The sequence below is a fragment of the Meriones unguiculatus genome, chromosome 12 (assembly GCF_030254825.1).
Source record: "Meriones unguiculatus strain TT.TT164.6M chromosome 12, Bangor_MerUng_6.1, whole genome shotgun sequence".
Lineage (NCBI taxonomy): Eukaryota > Metazoa > Chordata > Mammalia > Rodentia > Muridae > Meriones > Meriones unguiculatus.
Window position 1 is genome coordinate 34020413 of NC_083360.1, and position 17697 is coordinate 34038109.

The 17697-nt window shown below is 49.4% G+C and overlaps 2 protein-coding genes across 7 annotated transcripts in view; both read right to left on the reverse strand.

Moving 5' to 3' along the window:
- Nucleotides 1–2615: 2615 nt before the first annotated feature.
- Nucleotides 2616–6135, reverse strand: Mrps24 (mitochondrial ribosomal protein S24). The gene is made up of 4 exons (XM_021632656.2): nt 6005–6135; nt 5867–5935; nt 5680–5791; nt 2616–3024 (listed from the first exon to the last, which is right to left on the reverse strand). Exons 1-4 carry the CDS (start codon nt 6041–6043, stop codon nt 2741–2743), a joined length of 504 nt encoding a protein of 167 aa, XP_021488331.1. The 5' UTR covers nt 6044–6135; the 3' UTR covers nt 2616–2740.
- A 6529-nt stretch (nt 6136–12664) lies between these two features.
- The window catches only part of Urgcp (upregulator of cell proliferation), a 38572-nt gene continuing 33539 nt past the window's right edge, over nt 12665–17697 (reverse strand). For 5 of the 6 annotated variants that reach the window (XM_021632691.2, XM_021632690.2, XM_021632692.2 and 2 more), the window contains one exon: nt 12665–15951. In XM_021632691.2, coding sequence (XP_021488366.1) covers nt 13367–15951 — 2585 coding nt within the window. In that variant the 3' untranslated portion in view covers nt 12665–13366. Of the gene's footprint in view, nt 15952–16436; nt 16477–17697 lie in introns of those variants that run through there. The other variant, XM_060365611.1, reaches the window with a different exon arrangement.

Consider the following 17697-nt stretch of genomic DNA (forward strand, 5'->3'; position numbering starts at 1 on the left):
CAGCTCCCGGTGACCCAACACCTACAGCCTCGTTAGGAACCTGCACACGCACAGACCTGTCCATACACAAACATATACCTAAAAATAGAATTTTACAATTATTTTTCAAGCATGAGCTCACTAAGCCTGGCCAGTACACATCCGTGTTCGTCAGGGAAAGTCCTCGCGTCATGGGTACTGTTTTGTACCAGAGCAACTAAGAGCCTCCGTGAAGACCAAGTCCGTGGGTCACTGTAAAGAGCTGAAGAGCCCTAAGTGACAGGTCCTGGGCCAGTATGTTATACGCGTTGTGGACGACGCCACAAGACATGAAATTCCTGGGCTTCCTGACTGAAACTAGAAAAAAAATCACATACAGTTGGAAATCACAGGCAGTTGAGGGGGTTTCTAGGCGTGAGGGGTTATTGCAGAGCTTGGACATGCTGTTAAGCAGCCTTATTTTCATTTTACAGATTTGATTTGCCTGTGTGTATGTCTATGCATAAAGTGCCCACAGATGCCAGGAGATGGCATCGGACCCCCTAGACCTGGAGTTACAGACAGTTGTTAGCCACCATGCGGGTGCTGGGAACTGAACCTGGGTCCTCCTTAAGAACAGCCAGTGCTCCAAACTGCTGAGCCATCTCTCCAAATAATAGTTATTTGAAAGTTTCACACATTTGTATAATTATATAATGCATGATTTTATAATGATTTTTTTTTTTAAATAATTGATGAGTTCCAGGTGAGAGGCTTTGTCCCAAAAAATAAGGTGGAGGGGCCTGGAAAGAGTAAGCTGTTAAGACCATTGGCTGCTCTTCCAGAAAACTAGGGTTCAGTTCCCAGCACCCAGAGGGCGACTTACAACTGTCCGTAACTACAGTTCCAGGAGACACCCTCACACAGACATAAATACATGCTAAATACCAATGCACAGAAAATAAACAGATCTTAAAAACCCAGGGTGGAGAGCAACTGTAGACACCAGACAGTGGCCTCTGCCTACCATACCTGCATACATACCTGTGCACCCATGTAAAACACACACACTGCACGCACGCACGCACGCACGCACACACACGCACGCACACACACGCACACATGCACGCACGCTCGCGCTCAAGAGTTACGGGACCGGGTAGATAATCATGTCATGTACAATGGTATAATGGATATTAGTTGTATTCATCCAATGTCAGACTCTAATAGTCCCCGCTCCAACTCCCCCCCAACTTCATCTTTTTTTATTTTATTATTATTTTTTTTATTAACAAATAACCCCTCAGTCCAATTAGTACTGCCCAGATGCACATGGGTTAGTGACTACCCACTCGGCCACGTCCCCAAAGAAAAGTGACTTTTTCTCCCTCAGCAGCTGCCGACAGTAACTTAGTAAGAACTGGGTGCCAGGCGCCCCTCTCCCATCCATCCTGGAATCTTGCCTGATCTCGTGCATGTCTTGTGTATGTAATCATAGCTGATGGAACAGCCACGTCAGGCCCAGAAGTCACATTTCACAGCTCTCCTCTCTCTCTCTATAGTTATTCTACTTATTTCTCTCCATGCCTTCTATGGAATTTCCAGAACTTTGCATAGCGGGCAGTTGACTGGTTGACCCAACCACAACGGAGCACTGTATTTATACTCGGCGCTTGGGCCAGTTCCAAGTCTCGGCATTAACCACTACCTACTGCAGTGTTTTCCTGACTAAAACTGAGAGCACCATAAATATGGAGCATAAACCTTATGCTTATACGTAAGTATAGAATGCAGTTTGCTGGCAGTACACTGTCCTCGTGGGGCCTGTGATCTCCCTAGTCATGGGCTTTGGGCCAAGTTTATGGTGATAGACATAAACTCGCTCCTGTGAAGCAGCCGTCAAACCTAATCAGAAAGCAGCTTATTAGGTCCAGTAGTGCCCCTATTGTACCAGTGGGCAATCTTGCCTTCAGGTCAGTATTGCAGCATGGAGTCCCATGCTTGGTAATACCATTGTTGTCTTCCCTCCCACAGCAGCGCACACAGCGCCTTCCGGCATGTAAGCCAGCCAGCAGGGCATTTCCTGTTCTCTTTGCGACTGGTTTCTCTACGTCCTGCATCTACGTTGAATGGCATCTTTGGCAGTAAAATCTTACAATCTAGTTATGGGGAGCAACAAATCGTGATGACAATGCCCTGTGTTGTTTTGGTTCTGAGGCCTTTCTGATCAATAATGCACAGGGAGGCACCAACTGCCTGTCACGGAGATTTCCATTTAGTAACTGTCTTCTGGGGAAAGGACTGTCCACCCATACAGGGTACTTCTCTTCAAACTCCCTTATCAAGTTTTGTTTTTGTTTTTTAAAGCTGGGCAGTGATAGCCTAGCACTTTAATCCTAGCACTCAGGAGGCAGAGGCTGGTTCCAGGACAGCCAGGGCTACAAAGAGAACCCCTGTCTCAAAACAAAACAAGAACAACATATATATAACATTTATATATATGTTAGAAAAGTGTGTGTATAAGATATATCTTAGAAAAGTCACCTGTAGCTCCAGCTCCAGAGATATCCGATGCCTCCCATTCACTCACACATACACACAGAGACACCTACCTTCATGTAATCAAAAATAAACTCTTGAAAAGAGACAGCGGGACAGAACATCAGCAGGCTCTTTATTCAACAGCAGCCTGGAGCCGAGGCCTCCATCCTCCGGGAGAAGGCCTTTGGCCTACTTGGATCTTTGGGCCTTGGAAGGGTACAGCCGGATGAAAGGGCGCGCTTTATATGTACTTGTACACGACCTTGGAGGGCACGGTTTGAAGGTGGAGTCGCACGGGACACTTATAGAAGTGTGACAGCAGAGTCTCACTGTAGCCCACAAGGAAGTAGAATTTGTGCGGGGGCAGCTGCCTCAGAACCAGGGCACAGATATCCAGTTGGTTGGCCCGGCGCTTCAGAACAATCTTGTCGGCCAGGCAGCCCGGGAAGGTGCCCCGCATAAACTTCCGAAGGAAAACGTCCTCCAGCGTTCTCTCCGCCGCGTGATCTTCTCCATCCAGGTTACCTGGAGAGGGCAACATAGAAGAGTCAGCCAGGGGGGCTGGCAGACTCCAGACCTCATCCAACAGGGCTGGGCGCTCAGTTCCACCCCTTGCCCACAGTCGTTTCCCTTTTCTTCTAATGGGGTATGGATAACATTTTAAAACTCAAAGCACGGGGATGGCAAGATGGCTCAGCAGGTACAAATACCTGCTGTCAAAGTCGAATGACCCGAGTTCAATGCTCAGACACACCTTAAGAAGCCAGATGTACTTTCCAACGTTGTAGCTGCCTTTGAGTGCCCCTGCTCTCACCCATGAGGCAATCCCACTCACCGCATTAGCCCACACCTCCCCAGGACAAAGCCAGATGCAGTGGCACACATCTGCACGCCCAGCATCTGTAGGTAAGATGGCAGGTGGAGACGGGAGGACCGCCCAGGAAGCTCAACAAATGCCTGGCGTACAAACCACAGCAGACACAGAGACACCCTGTCTCAGTAAGGTGCAAAGAGACAACTGGCTCCTGAAAGCTGCCCTCTGACCTCCACAGGTACACCATGGCACGCACTGCACGCACTTGCACACACTAAAATTTAAATAGAGTTAAAAACACCACATTATCCCTCACATCGATTCTTTGATGTCAGCACTATCACCATCCCCATCTTACAAAAGGCTGACACATGCCAGGTTACACAGTTAAGTACAACCTCCAAGCTGCAGTCTTACGCCTCTTGGGGGATAGAACACACAGGCCAATGAACCCAAGAACCTGAATTTTAATTTAAATGCCTTCTATGTACATCCTACTGAATGCTAATTCAAGGGGAGAACTCACACGCCAAACAAAATACAGATCTCTCAGTAGTTCACTAGTTATGTTCTACATTACACACTGCTAGTGAGCTCTGAGCCGCTCCCAGAGGTAATTCACAGCAAGGTTTGTGCCAGCCTCTACTCAGAATGTTTTTTCAACAGATTAATACGGAACTGATTTTACACGCCTTTCTGTTTAAAGGCACTGCTAATGTATATGGCGCACTCATTAGTACCGGCTCCCAGGATTCAGGCCCAAGTGAAGTTATCTAACAAAGCGTTCTCCACAAGGCACCACAGTCTTGAGCTCACAGGAACACTAGACCATTTCAGGGCCACTCAGAGTGCCACCTCCCCAACACAAGGCACAGCAGTGTCCGAAACGCGGCTCTAGACAAAAGGGCACATTTTGCAGCATAACCTTGTCCTGCCACAGCTGGGAACTCCTATGTGAGCCTTGCTCTGCCCACCTCCCTGCGTGACCTTGAATGACTCTGAGATAACGCTGTACGAATATAAAAGGGCTGGGGGGGGACAGACAGCTAAGGGGGTGCACCTTCCTCCGTGCAAGCGTGAAGACCGGAGCTGGATCCCCAGACCTCACACACAGGTCGTCATAACCGTGGGGAGGAGCACCTGTAATCCCCACGTTCCCACTGTGAGGCGGGAGGCAGAGGCAGGAGAGTCCCCAGAAGTCCGCCAGCTGGCCTGGCAAACACAGGTGCTGGCAACAGAGACCTGCCCCAAACGAAGACAAGGCCTGGCTCTCCCATACCTCAAGTGTCATACAGGGACACCTGCACTCACACACATGTACAGCCAACATATAGACTGGGAGTTGAAACTCCAGTATCACAAAAGGATAAATAGGCTGGTGATATGGTGCGTACCTATACGCTCAGCACTGAGAAAAATGAGAGTTCCCAGGCAGCCTGGGGTACACTTCCAGACTCTCTTAAGGATGGCTCAGCGGGTAAGGGTGTTTTCTTGATCCCTGGGATCCATGTGCTAGGAGAGAACTGACTCAGACAAATTGTACACACACACACACACACACACACACTCACACTCATACTGAAATGTAAATGAATAAGAAAAAAATAGAGGAGAGGAAGGGAACACAGTCTGCAAATATGGGTTCTGGAGTAATGACGGCGGCAGTGCATTTGTGAGGCAGAGTTCTGTGCTTTCATGAATGCTGCATTACTTAGACTCTCCCGGGTCTAGGATTCCACAGACTCCACTACCTCATCATCGCCTCTGGGCTATTACACATCTCTGGACATTACGGCTTACCATAGCAATGCCAAACCTTGCTTGTAGGCAAGAAGATACTGTGTTCCATGACGACTCAAGGAAGACTTGAACAAGGAATGTTCAAATTCCTTTCAACACCCTGCTCTGGGAGTCACGCTGTAATGTGTATGTATGCTCTCTCGATGGACGTACGGAGAAGACCAGGGGTTAACAGTCAATGTTTCTCTATCGCTTGCCATTTATTTGCTGTTTATTATTTTTTGGCAAAACAGCTGCTCTTTCGAGCCTGGCTGGCCAGTGACCCCAAGAACCGCCGGCATGCCTCCTTGATCCCCACCCTCCTCCAGCTGTGGTTACAGCACCACCAAGTTTTCATTGGTGAGTTGGGGCGGATCCTCATCTTTCCAGGCCCATAACCAAATGTCTTTTTATTATTATTGAGACAGGGTCTCACCATATAACCTCCCGAGTGCGTTCGCCATCACGCCCGGCTTCCTACCCAGAAGTTAAGGTCTTCTACCCCAAAGTTGGGATCTGGGCCTCCAAGGGCAGGCAAAAGTGTCACCCGGTCATCCTGGGTGGTGGTCCTTCGCAGGCGCCCTCACCTGTGTGCAGCGACAGCCAGCCCTTGCGGTGAGCGATGTAGTGCGGGGCGTGCGCCTCGTCGTAGCACACCGGCTTGTCCCCCTTGGACACGCGGACTCGCGCCGCCCGGTTCTAGGAGCAAAGGAGCCGTCAGGGGCCAGCCGGGCCCAGGCGCCCCCAGCCCGCGGACCCGCCCGCTGACCTCACCTTGGCGCAGACGGCGGAGGTGTGCAGGGCGCGCCACGCGCAAGGCAGCTCCCGGCTGCAGGCCAGCGCCTGTGGAGAGATGGGGAGTGAGCGGATACCGGGCGGCGGCCCCAGCCCTGCCGCCCGCAGGCCACTCACCCGCACGCCCAGCCTACGGACGGCCGCGGACGACGCCATATTGGGCCGGCGCAGCGCGGGACGCGTCAGTGCGCAGGCGCGGGAAGGAGGCGACGCAGGACAGGAACTAATGGGAACCCAGGCGGGGCGGGGCGAGGAACGGGTGAGGGAGAGGGCGTGGCGTGGGCCAGTGGGATGCCCAGCAGTTTCCCTGGTCAGGTCTGCTGTTGGGTGTGTTTGTTTGTTTGTTTGTTTGTTTGTTTGTTTGTTTGTTTGTTTGTTTGTTTGTTTGTTTGTTTGTTTGTTTGTTTGTTTGTTTGTTTGTTTGTTTGTTTGTTTGAATTTGGGGGTTTCCCTGTGTACGCTTGGCTGTTCTCGAACTCGCTTTGTAATCCCAGTGCTGGGATTATAGACCTGTGCCACAACGCCCGGCTTGCTGTTGGGTTTTAAATGTGAGCATCTGGTGATATAAAACATGAGGTTTAGCTAGGCATAGTGACACATTCCTTAAATCCCCGAATTCGGGAGGCAGAGGCAGAAGGATCTCTGTGAGTTTGAGGTCTGCAAAGCAAGTTCCCGGACAGCCAGGGTTACACAGAGAAATCCTGTCTAGGAAAAAAAAAAAAAAGAGGGTTTTATCCTCAAACAGGAGGTGATAGGAGAGGCTTTCGTGTCCTGTAGAGAACTGAAGAGAAAACGCGCAGGTCCTCAGACCCCACCACGCCATGCTTGCGCTCCCACCCGAGCCAGCGTCTTGCCTGGAATATGCAAGACTCCAGCATCAGCTTAGCAGGTGAGTCAGACAAGGAGGAAAAATTTTAATGGCAAGGAAACTTATGAGGGTATAGCAGGGCCTGGTGATGAATGCTTCAACTAGAGCAACGCCGATGTAATTGGTGTCCGGGAATTATTAATGGCAAGGGGGAAAAAAGCGCCGTGGATATTTTATTTTAGAACTCACTGTACTAAAAAAAAAAAAAAAAAAAAAAAAAATCACATGGACTCTAAAGTCTGTCTCCCGTTATAACAAAAATCTGTTGAGTGACAGAAGCAAATTCATTTTAAATAGCACCTTCAAAGCATCCTGTCCAGCCGGGCTTGGTTGGGGCATTCCTTTAATCCCAGTACTCAGGAGGCAGAAGCAGGCCAATATCTAAGTTGAGGGCCAGCCTGAAATGGGACATCTCACCCACAGGGCTAGTGAGATGGCCCAGCTGATGAGGCAGCTGCTGCGCAAGGTTCCTTCCCTAGAGCCTCTGCAAAGGTGGAAGGACAGGACTTCCCTGTGGTCATTTAAATGAGAATGACCCCATTAGGCTCCAGTCCAGGAAATGAAACTGAGTTCTCCCTGCCTGCACACATGCACGCCCCCGTGATGAAAATGGCCCAAACCTCTGAAACTGTAAGCCAGCCCCCAATGCTTTCTTTTGTATGGATTGCCTTGGTCATGGTCTCTTCACAGTAATAGAATAGTAACTAAGGCATTCTCCCACAAAGGTGTTCTCTGACCTCCACATGTGTTCACACACACACACACACACACAAACTTGGAGAAGTAACCACTTCTTAGGGCTGTTTGGATGAAGGCATTTAATAGTCAGGTGTGGTAGCTCCCCCCTATAATCCAAGCATTTGGGAGGCTGAGGCAGGAGGCTGCTTTGAGTTCAGGGACAGCTAGAGTGTTCCAGGCTGCCCTGGCTTACAGAGAGACCCTGTCTCAAAAACAAACAGAAGAGAGCACTTAGTGAATGGCAGCTGCTCTGGACTCCATTGGCCTAAATCATGTGATGTGCTCAGGTCACCTAGCGGCATTTGCACCCAGTGTTTCCTGAGGGAGAATGATTAGACCTATAGGGAGGGAAATGGAAATAAAGGCAGACAGTTAGTGCCTCCAATGACACTGAGGCAAAAGCAGAGTGCCCAATTTATTGGCTTCCATCCATGTTTCTAGGGTCAAAAATTCCGCTGGCCACTTGACTCTGGGTCCTTCATATGTACCTCACTGGTAGTATTTTATTTTTTAAGACTAAAGACTCCAAATAGTAGATAAGGGAACTTACAGGGATGTGATCTTTTTCAAAGTCTATGCATAGCCCCTTGCAAATGTAGTCTTTTAATTTTTCCTATATGATCCTATTTAATTTCTCATCGTGTGATTTGTTTGACAAAGGACGTAAATTTGCTCTAACATGGCAAATTTATGTGGCATCTGAACTTCCTAGCTGTGTAACGTGAGCAGTGACCACCTGCCTGTGCTTAAGCTCCCTCCTCTGTAAAATGGGGTCAGGGATGGGGCTGAGGATGTAGCTCTCGGGTAGAGCACATGTGTAGTAAGGCTTTGGGCTCAACCCCCAGCACTTGAAAAATAAACATGTGAAAACTCACACCATATTACCACAGAAAAGTTAAATGGCTCTGGGTTTGTTTGGCTGGCGGGGGTGGGGGAGGTGTCTTACTGTTCTTTTGCTTGCTTTTGTTTTATTGATCCTCTGAAGCAGAGAGTAGAAAGAGCAGATCCTTGTGCTACTGGAGTCTCATAAAGACGAAGTGACAAAGTCATGCACTCTGCTCAGGTGGCAGCTGAGGCTGGCTACATGAGGGGATGAAGACTGTGCGTAGGGTCCGTTTCCCCTCTGAGCAACAGGCATTAGCACAATGTGTTCTCTCTATTCAAGCCATGATGTCGGGGTCTTCCTCTGTCACTCCTCACTAGATTCCCACAAGCATGGTCTCTCTCGGAACCTCGGCAGAACTCACCAATTCAGTTAGCTTGGCTCACCAGCTTGCTTCAGGGATCCTGTATTCCTTTTGTTTTGTTTTGTTTTGTTTTTTTGTTTGTTTTGTTTTTTTAGACTGTGCAGCTCTGACTGGTGTGGAGCTTGCTACAAACACCGTCTTCCTCTACCTCGAAAGTGCTGAGATTAAAGGCATGCATCTCCCTCCCTTAAGCAACGGGATGTCAAGGCTTTATGCAGATCTGAGGCCTCCCAAGTCTGACCCTCATGCACAGCCAACAACCCATTGAGCCATTTCCCAGCCCAACCATTGGCAGTTTCATTTTTAACATTTATTTTTGTGTGTCTGTGATTGTATGCCTGGTGTGTGCAGGTGCCTGTGGTGGCCAGAAGAGGGTGTTAAGATCCCCTGGAGCTGGGGAGTTCTAAGCTGCCTGGTATGGATGCTGCAAGTGCAGGTCCTCTAGAAGAGCGAAGTGCTCTTAACCGTTAGGCCACTTCCCCAGCTCCAGGTGGAAGCTTTTTGAGAGAGAGACATCTTTTCAATAGCATGCCCGTATTTTAGTGCACTGCTCCTCCCATCCACCATACAGGGCATCTCCAGGCTTTGCCAGCAAGACGACAGAGGCCCCAGGGTCACATGGTCCTGTGCTCAGGCCTTGTTCAGAGCATGAGCTCTTTCCGTATCTTGAATTTCTGTACCACTTTTGAAAGGGTGAAGGCTAAGAACCATGTTACCATGAGGGAGAGGCACCAGCCTGTGGCTAGGTAAGTGACTGATGGGAATGGAGCAGCCTCATCGAGGAGTGATCCCCACAGGAATGGCCACAGAACTCCTCCAGGACCAATGCCAAGCTAGTATGCACTGCTCTCTCTGACATAAGTTCTTGTTCCCCACATGACAACCAGTAGCCTATGCTCTCAGAAGTTCCAGACTCTTGATAGAGCCCAGCCAGCCTGTGAGAAGCAGGTACACATGATTTTTTAAAATTCTCCCCAAGAGATTAGTGGTGTGTGTGTGTGTGTGTGTGTGTTTATGCTGGTGCTGGGTGGGAGGCCAGGAGGGGGAACAGTTATGAGCCACCATGTATGGGCTCGGACAGAATCCGGGTCCTCTGCAGTAGTAAGTGCCCCTAAACACTGAGCCATCTCTCCAGCCCACGAACTGTTTTTTTGGAGGCTGTCCCAATCCTCCTACCTGCAGACCTTCCTGAGGGAAAGACTGGCACTTTCGCAGGCCTGCTGCCCTTGGTCCACCGGAAGGAAGGCCCGAGCTGCAGTCTAGATGTCTTTAAAAGATCTATCTATTCCTGCATAGCCAACAGTCTCAAGTAGACAGTGTTTAAAACCTGGGTTACAGGGTGACTGCACAAGAGCAACAATCCAGCCGAGAACCCAAGGAGTGTTTTCGGGAAACTACCAGAATCCAGGAAGATTGAGTACAGGCAACAGCTTTCGCTTTTTCTCAGCCTGAGTGTAGTCCAATCTGGTCTCTAACTCATGAACAACTGGTTCACCTTGGCCTCTCAAATGCACCGTCAAGTCCAGCCTTTGGTTCTTTACAAACTGACTTAAATTAACCCAGAAGGGCTGATGCTCATTTTGTACACCTGCTTCCTGGTAAGTCATCCTATCCAGGCAGCATACAAGAAACCCAGTGCTTTTCCTGGGAAGTCAACCACCGAACCCCACAGGTTAAAGCAGAAGAGAGCTCCACAGGGGCTTAGGTGTGGATTTGGACACACTGCAGTTAACTTCAGTTCTGAAGCCCTAAGAATGCTCTCTCCTGACATCAGAGCCAGGGGCACTTAGAAAGTTTGATTGCTAAGAGCATCCCTGAAATCCTCTCACAGGTCTTGGGCTAGAAACCTAAGAAATGGGCAGGGGGAACATGCAAGTTACTTCCTGGAAGTCAGCCAGCTCAGGCTGACCTTTTCTGTTCCTCAATCTAAGTGTCAATGGTCTCAGCTTGACTCTAAGGTCACAGAATTCTTCCAAACTTTCTGCTTCCAAAGGAACCTCCACACTTCTGGCCTGTTGTCCAGGTTTGTTCCATAAAGCAGATGTGTCCTGGTGATATATGGAATAACTTAATTAGGTTTATTGTTATTTGGCTTTGTGTTGAGGCAGGATCTGGAGCTCACTGTGTAGACCAGACTAGCCTTGGGCTCACAGGGATCTACGTGCCTCTGCCTCCTGAGTAGTTATTTTTTAGATAGGGTCTTACTGTGTAGCCCAAGCTGCCCTTGAACTATCCTCTTTCCTCATTTTCCCAAATGCTCAGCATACAGATATGTGCCGCAAACACACCATCGCATCATCTGTGCCCCTTTGAAAAGCAGTTAAAAGTTATAAAATTACAAACTTTCTGCATGTATATTAATCTTAGGAATCCAGATTGAATTTTGTTTCTGGGCTGTGGACAGACCTCATGTAAAGAACCTTTATCTTCCTAGAGCTGAGGGGCAGGAGTCTTGCTGTATAGCCCAGACTGACCCTGAACTTTGGACCGTCTCTCAAGTGCTGCTGACAGCTATGCGCTACCATTCCCAGTCCATAGAGTCTTTTTCTAAGCTGTCTCGAATCCTGCCTTCCATGGTTCAGATTTTAGGCACAGTATGAAACAAGCTTGAAGCACACTGGCTGAAACTCACAGTTGCTGAACTTAGGAGTGGGAGGGGCCCTGAGGGTGAGTACCCTAGTTTTATTAGCATGTGTGGCACGTGTGGAGTTTAGTGGGCAACTTTGTGGAGTTAGTTCTCTCCTTCCAGTTTTGTGTGAGTTCCAGGGATCAAATTCAAGTTACCAGGTGCTTGCATCTACTGAACCGTTTCACAGGCCCCTATATGCAGCATTTCTCAGATGTCTTTCCTGTGCTTGAACTTGGGGCTAGGAAGATGCTGGGTGAGATTCCTGCAGTGCAGAGGGTGCCAGGGAAGTGTCTGTGGCTCTGTAGTTTTTGAGACAGGGTCTCTGTATTATGTAGCGCTGGCTGTCCTTGAACTCACTTTGTAGGCCAGGCTGGTAGCGAACATACAGAGAACCACCTGTCTCTGCCTTCTGAGTGAGTCCTGGGATTAAAGGTGTGTGCCATGATACTTAGCTGGCAAAAGTAAAATTTTAAAAAAGGTGGGGAAAAGGTTTGCTATTTCCAACTGAATCAGCGCGTTACAAGTTATTTTAATGCTCGAGACAGATCAGAGTTTCTAGGTCTGAGGATCAGAAATTCCTTTTCTTAAACTTAGTCAAACAGCAGGTTTGCAAAGCTTCAGGATTGCTTCCCTTTTGCCCCATGAGCAGACCTACTACCAGATCCCCAGGGCACCAAGTGGTCATCCTAGGACACCAAGGGACCCAGGCCAGAAGAGTGTAGCAGGGCCTTTGGTTCAAGAAAAGGTTCCAGATCACAGAGGTGAATACTCTGGAGCCAAGGGCACCTTTAAAGAGTCTAGTACAGGGACAAGACACAGGGGAGGCACTCAGGCCACTGTTTGACTTCTTTAAAGATAAAAAACAGATGAAAGGAAACCCCAAAGCCTCAGCAGCAAGGTACAGTTAAGGAGAAACTCCCAGGCCTCCTGAGATGTAGGCAGAGCAGGGCTCTGGAACTCAGTGACATGATGGCTGACCCCAGTTGGAGAACCAGAAGAGAAAGAGCCGAAGGTCCCTGAGCAAGCATCTGTCCCCAACGGTGGCTGGTTGGTTGCAGTGAGCTTTCAGAGTACTGGGGAAGACTTTAGAGTGTACAGCAGGTACTCTCGTGTTCTGCCACGCAGGTACTGCAGTCTAGGCTCAACCACAGAACGGGGTAATGACTGAAGTTACTATGGCGGTTCTGTTTCCCAGTAAAAGCCTGTACCCAGACCCCTCTTCAGGCGCAAAGACAATGAAGGCAGAGGGAGACAGAACCTGCACACTACTATCATTTGAGCATTCATTCAACTCATTAATTCAACAAACATTTATTAAGCGCCTATTTGTGCCAGGTCCTAGGGACCCAGAGCTGTATGGTGCTTAGGCCCTGCCCTCAAGCAGCTCACAGTCTAGGGGCAGACAGTAAACACACAAGTGACAATGTGCCATGAAGTGTTGAGGAAGAATTATGACAAAGTGCTGGAGCACAAAAGGGTAACTGATGAACACTTCCTGGGCAAGGGTCAGGGAGCGCTTCATACAACAGTATATAAGCTCAGTGCCTTGGCAGTGCCTTGCACTTCAGTGTCACAACACCAAAACCTTGAAGGCTGGTCCACAAAGGACCTGTGGATTGAGTGGAAGCAAAGCCGCTTCTGCTTCTGTGGGACAGCCCACAATCCCTGTCTGCCAGCACCTTCGGTGACGAAGGGAGCCATTCCCTAATTCCAGGGGCCAAGGAAGAAGCAGCTCCACTTTGGACCAACTGCCAGGACCCCTGACAGGAGTTAGGAATGGAGATCGACTTACTGCTTGTATTCCCCAACCCTGGACCTCTGATTATTCTCAATATTTCTGAGCTGGCCCAAGATTGCTTCTTAACACTGTGAAGAGGCCCTTAACTCCTGTCTGTTACTGCTCTTCCTTCCCACGTGCAGCAAGCACCAGCCAACACTCAGGTGCCAGACACAGCCTTGCTGGCCTGTTATAACAGGAGGCCCTACACTCAAAACATTCACAGCCTCCGCACCAGCTCAATGAGCTGCTGAATGTTTTTGTTTTGGTTGGACAAGCCATTCCTGATGTTTTCTAGCAGGCATCTCTTCAACTCAAAAATGGCCTCACTGTAGCCCAGGCTCACAGCAGCCATGGGGGGGGCTCCATGCCACAGGGCTGGGATATGCCAGACATGCTGCCTCTCTGCCAGGCCTGCCAGTGTCCGGAAGCTGCCGCCTTGCTTCTCCATGTGGGTAGCAGCCCTGCTCAGGTCGCTGGGCGGATCCAGGAGCTGCCTCCTGTCTCTCGGCTTGGGACTGGGGACAGGCAGGTCATGAAGGTTCTGGTATACAAACTGATAGTTGGGCATGTGCCCCATTTTCTCTAACCTCAGAAATGCATGAAGAATAGCTGGCGGAATGTCCTTTGTTTCCGCTAAACTGACCACAGTGACATTGCTTAGCCCCATTAGCAGCGTGGCCAAGGAAGCCTCCAGTTCAAACCTGTCTCCGGCAGAGGCTAAGGCCCCACTGAGCAAACCCCCAGAGTCTATTACCAGGATGTGATCACAACCCAGGTCCTGGCTGAAGCCCTCAGCCACAGGGAGGAGCTGCATGAAGGACCCCCGGGGACCACAGCTCCTCCCGGTGGCAAACTTCAGGCCAAACATGGTGTTAAGAAGTGTAGACTTCCCTGTGCCTGGCACCCCCAGGGCAGACAGAACCACTAGTCGAGATCTCCTGTCCAGGCGGACATGCAGCTCCTTGAGAAGCCCAGTGACCCAGCGAACAGGGATGCTCAGAGTAGCCCCATCGACCAGCTCCAGGGGCAGCCCACCCAGCAGCAGTTCCACAGCCAGGCCTGGGAAGTGGGCAAAGCGCCTCTGGCCAGCAGGCAGCCTCCCTGCCTCTACTAGGCAGCTCTCTGCCTCATAGAACTGCCCCATCTCCCGCAGAAAGTGCTCCACTCCCAAGGGCTCAGGCCAGAGTGACTCATTCAAGTCTGAGGCCCCACCAAGTTTCGGTCTCAGAGTGAGAAGTGTCTCTGGAGGCTGTCTCGGCCTCGGCTGGCCTAGTCGAGCCAACCCCCACTCCATCCATCTCAGGAAATACTGCCTCTCACCCAGGGAGGGGCTGCTTATCCCCAGGATGAACTCCTGCACCCCTGAGGTGGGCTCCTGGCCATTCTGCTGCACCCGGAGCTCTAGGACCCGGCGCCTCAGCTCAGCCCGGTGCTTCTCCGGGGGCTCTGAGACCCACTGGAGCTGGCAGAACTCTCTTTCAACTTGGGCTGCCTTCCTTGCAGGGTCCCCCTGCAGCCGCAGCTCGTCCCTCTTGTAGGCATCCACATCCTTGATCTTCCTGATGATCTTCTCCATCCGGTCCTTCGCCTTCTGACACTCCTCAGAGTCCTCGTCAACTCTGAGGCCTAATTTGCGTGCTGCGTGTGCCATGTCCTCCACAGATACCCTCCTGCAGGGAGAGCGTGCCACGCTGCACATAATTGCTCGGATCCGCCTCACGAAGCTCTCGCTGTCAGTGCTGCTCACCTTCACCAGGACGTGAGAGTGGTCTATCTTCAACACAGGGATCAACCTGTTGAGGAAGCGAAGGTTCGTATTCCGTTTCCCTCGGTAGGGACTCAGGATGAAGTAGTACTTCGTGGTTGACTCCTTCATGGAATACAGCAGTTTGTATTCCTTCTTACTGATATTGTCAGTCAAAATAAACACAGCCGAGGAGACTTCTGTCAAGAGCTTGAACTGCAGCCAATGAGACCCAATGTCACCTCTCAAGTTCAGAAAGGCCACGGGCTCTGGGAAAATATCCAGGTCCTCCTTACCACTGGGAAAAAACCAGGAGATTTCTACTAGCCCATCCGCAATCTCTCGAGGATTGGTGCCTAAATTGAGATCCCGATGCCAGAAGCAATCCCACTGCCGGCGAGTCGGGCTGAGGATGGCATTGAGCAGCTGGGACTTGGAGTTGCTGCTGATGTCCATGCGCACGAAGGCAAAGGTGGGCACCCTGGAAAGAACCACACTGTCTTCTCGAAAACTCCCAAGGCCCCTCGGGGGCTGGAACCACCACGTCCGCACAACACCCCGAAGGGCCCAGAGCAGAAAGGTGTGGTAGTGGTTTTCAGAATCAGGCAACACAAGTGGGAGTGCAAACTGACAGAGGGACATCTTCAGCAGGACCTCCTGCTGCAGAAAGGTGTCTGAAGACAGCAGGAGGGCACACAGAAGGTCAAGGGGGTTCACAGGTGTGTCAGGCATGGGCAGCTCAGAAAAGGAGTAGATGTCATCAGCAGCGATATCCTCAGCCGGGTCCCAGTAGATCATCTCCTCCTCCATCTGACTCTCTTTCTCTGCAAGCCAGGCATCTGGAGGCATGTCCAGCACCATGGTGGTGTTCCTGGCTTCAGCATTGAGTGCCTGCAGCTTCCTGAGGAAATGCCAGGGAAGGTCCTTGGGAACCTGAGGAGCCCAGTTCTTCATGCTGTCAAAACTGATCTGCAGGGAGTCCTGGAGGGTGAGCTTCTGTACCTGGTATGTCTCCAGTCCCAACAAGGACAGCATTTCCTGAAGCCTGCTCCTCTCCACTGCAGAAAAAATAAATGGAGACATAAATGTTAGCCTTTGTTCTCAAGTCAGGGCTAAGGCAGAGCTGGAGAGGAAAAACCTAGCAGAGAAGGGTTGAAGAGGACATTCCTGAGAACAGTATGGAGGTTCCAAGGGGCCCAGGATAATATGCTAGGCTGACCTAAGATCATAGCAGAGGGCAAAACCTTTATCAATTGCACTACCTAGCTAAACTGTACGGGACATTAATATAGAGAAGAAAATGGGCTGGCAAGATGACTCAGCAGCTAAAAGCACATACTGCTCAGGTAGTTTACATTGCTTGTAACTCCAGGGAATTCTAAAACCTTTGCAGGTACCACCACTCACATACATATAGCCACAGAAAGACAAACACCCATACACATAAGTAAACCTAAAAAAATATCTACAGCCAGACATGGTGATGCATTCTCAGTATAAGGGAAGTAGAGGCAGGCAGATGTCTTAGGAATTCAAGGCTAACCTAGTCTCCACAGAGCTTTCCAGGCCAACCAGGATCACACTGTAAGAGCTTATCTAAGAAAGGGGGTGGGGAGAAAACAGGGAAATTTGGTAGTTACATTTAAGAATCAAGAGAGTTCATGTAAATGCAGTACTTTTTATTCTTCCTAGACTCTGGACATCTAAATCTGAGTGAGAATTTAAGTAATTAGAATGGGCAGCACCTGTTACCTAGGTGCTGAATGCAAACTCCACTTCTCCGACCTCAACCCAGGCTACAACAAGGTTCTCCATCCCTCACGCTCTAGCACAATCAGGAACCAAGGTTGGGCATGGTAGAACATGTCTGTAATTCTAGCACTCAAAAGGTTTAAACAGGAGGATTGCTGTAAATTCAAGACCAGCATGAGATCCATAGCAAAAGCCGGCCTTAAAACCTGGAGGAAAAAATGTCCCCAGGGTTGTCTGGTAAATGTGCTTTTATCTTTGTCAATAAACTGGAGACTATTTTTAAAGGAAAACAATAATCATACCTCAGCACCATTTTGCAAAGCCAAGACTAGTAGTGCAGGGTTCTGGCTTGTGCTGTAAATTGAGATTTTGTGTTGTGAAGACTGGGAGCTTTCTGCACGGCAGGCAAATGTTAAGCCACCATTAAGCCACATCTCAACTTTCCTTATATATCAAGATATGTTAATATATATATATATATATATATATATACTTAAATTTTTATTATTATTTTCAAGTGTTTTTGTTGACAGAGTAGCTCTCCAAATCCTTGGCTCTCCTGAATGTCACTCTATAGCCCTGGCTATCCTCAATCTATGTATACCAGGACGGCCTCAAAATTATAGCTCCACCTGTTTCAGGTGTACACACTACACCCAGCACCTCTGGATTTTTTTGTTTTGCCTGGTTTGGGTTTTTTGAGACAGGATTTCTCTGTATAGCCTTGGCTGTCTTGGACTTGCTCTGTAGACCATGCTAGCCTCGAACTCACAGAGTTCCACTTGCCTCTGCCTCCCTGAGTGCTGGGATTACAGTCGTGTGTCAGCATGTGTGACATCAAGCTCTAATATTTTAAGACAGCCTCATTATGTAGCTCATGCTAGCCTCAGAATTGTTAGGACTGTTTGTGTAAAAACTCCTCTGTAATTACTTGGATTCAAGTGACTGTGATGGCTATTCTTGGCTGTCAATTTACCTACATCTGGAATTAACTAACACCCAGAAATGGAGGGCACATCTGTAAGGTACTTTTGCTTAATGTGAAGTGGAAA

What these genes read in the sequence shown, in the direction of transcription:
- Mrps24 (XM_021632656.2), bottom strand. Translation starts at nt 6,043, where the DNA reads ATGGCGTCGTCCGCGGCCGTCCGTAGGCTGGGCGTGCGG. An exon ending in TCCGTAGGCTGGGCGTGCGG is followed by an intron (nt 5,936 to 6,004) that starts GTGAGTGGCCTG and finishes ATCTCTCCACAG; the next exon opens with GCGCTGGCCTGCAGCCGGGA. An exon ending in CTGGCTGTCGCTGCACACAG is followed by an intron (nt 3,025 to 5,679) that starts GTGAGGGCGCCT and finishes TGCCCTCTCCAG; the next exon opens with GTAACCTGGATGGAGAAGAT.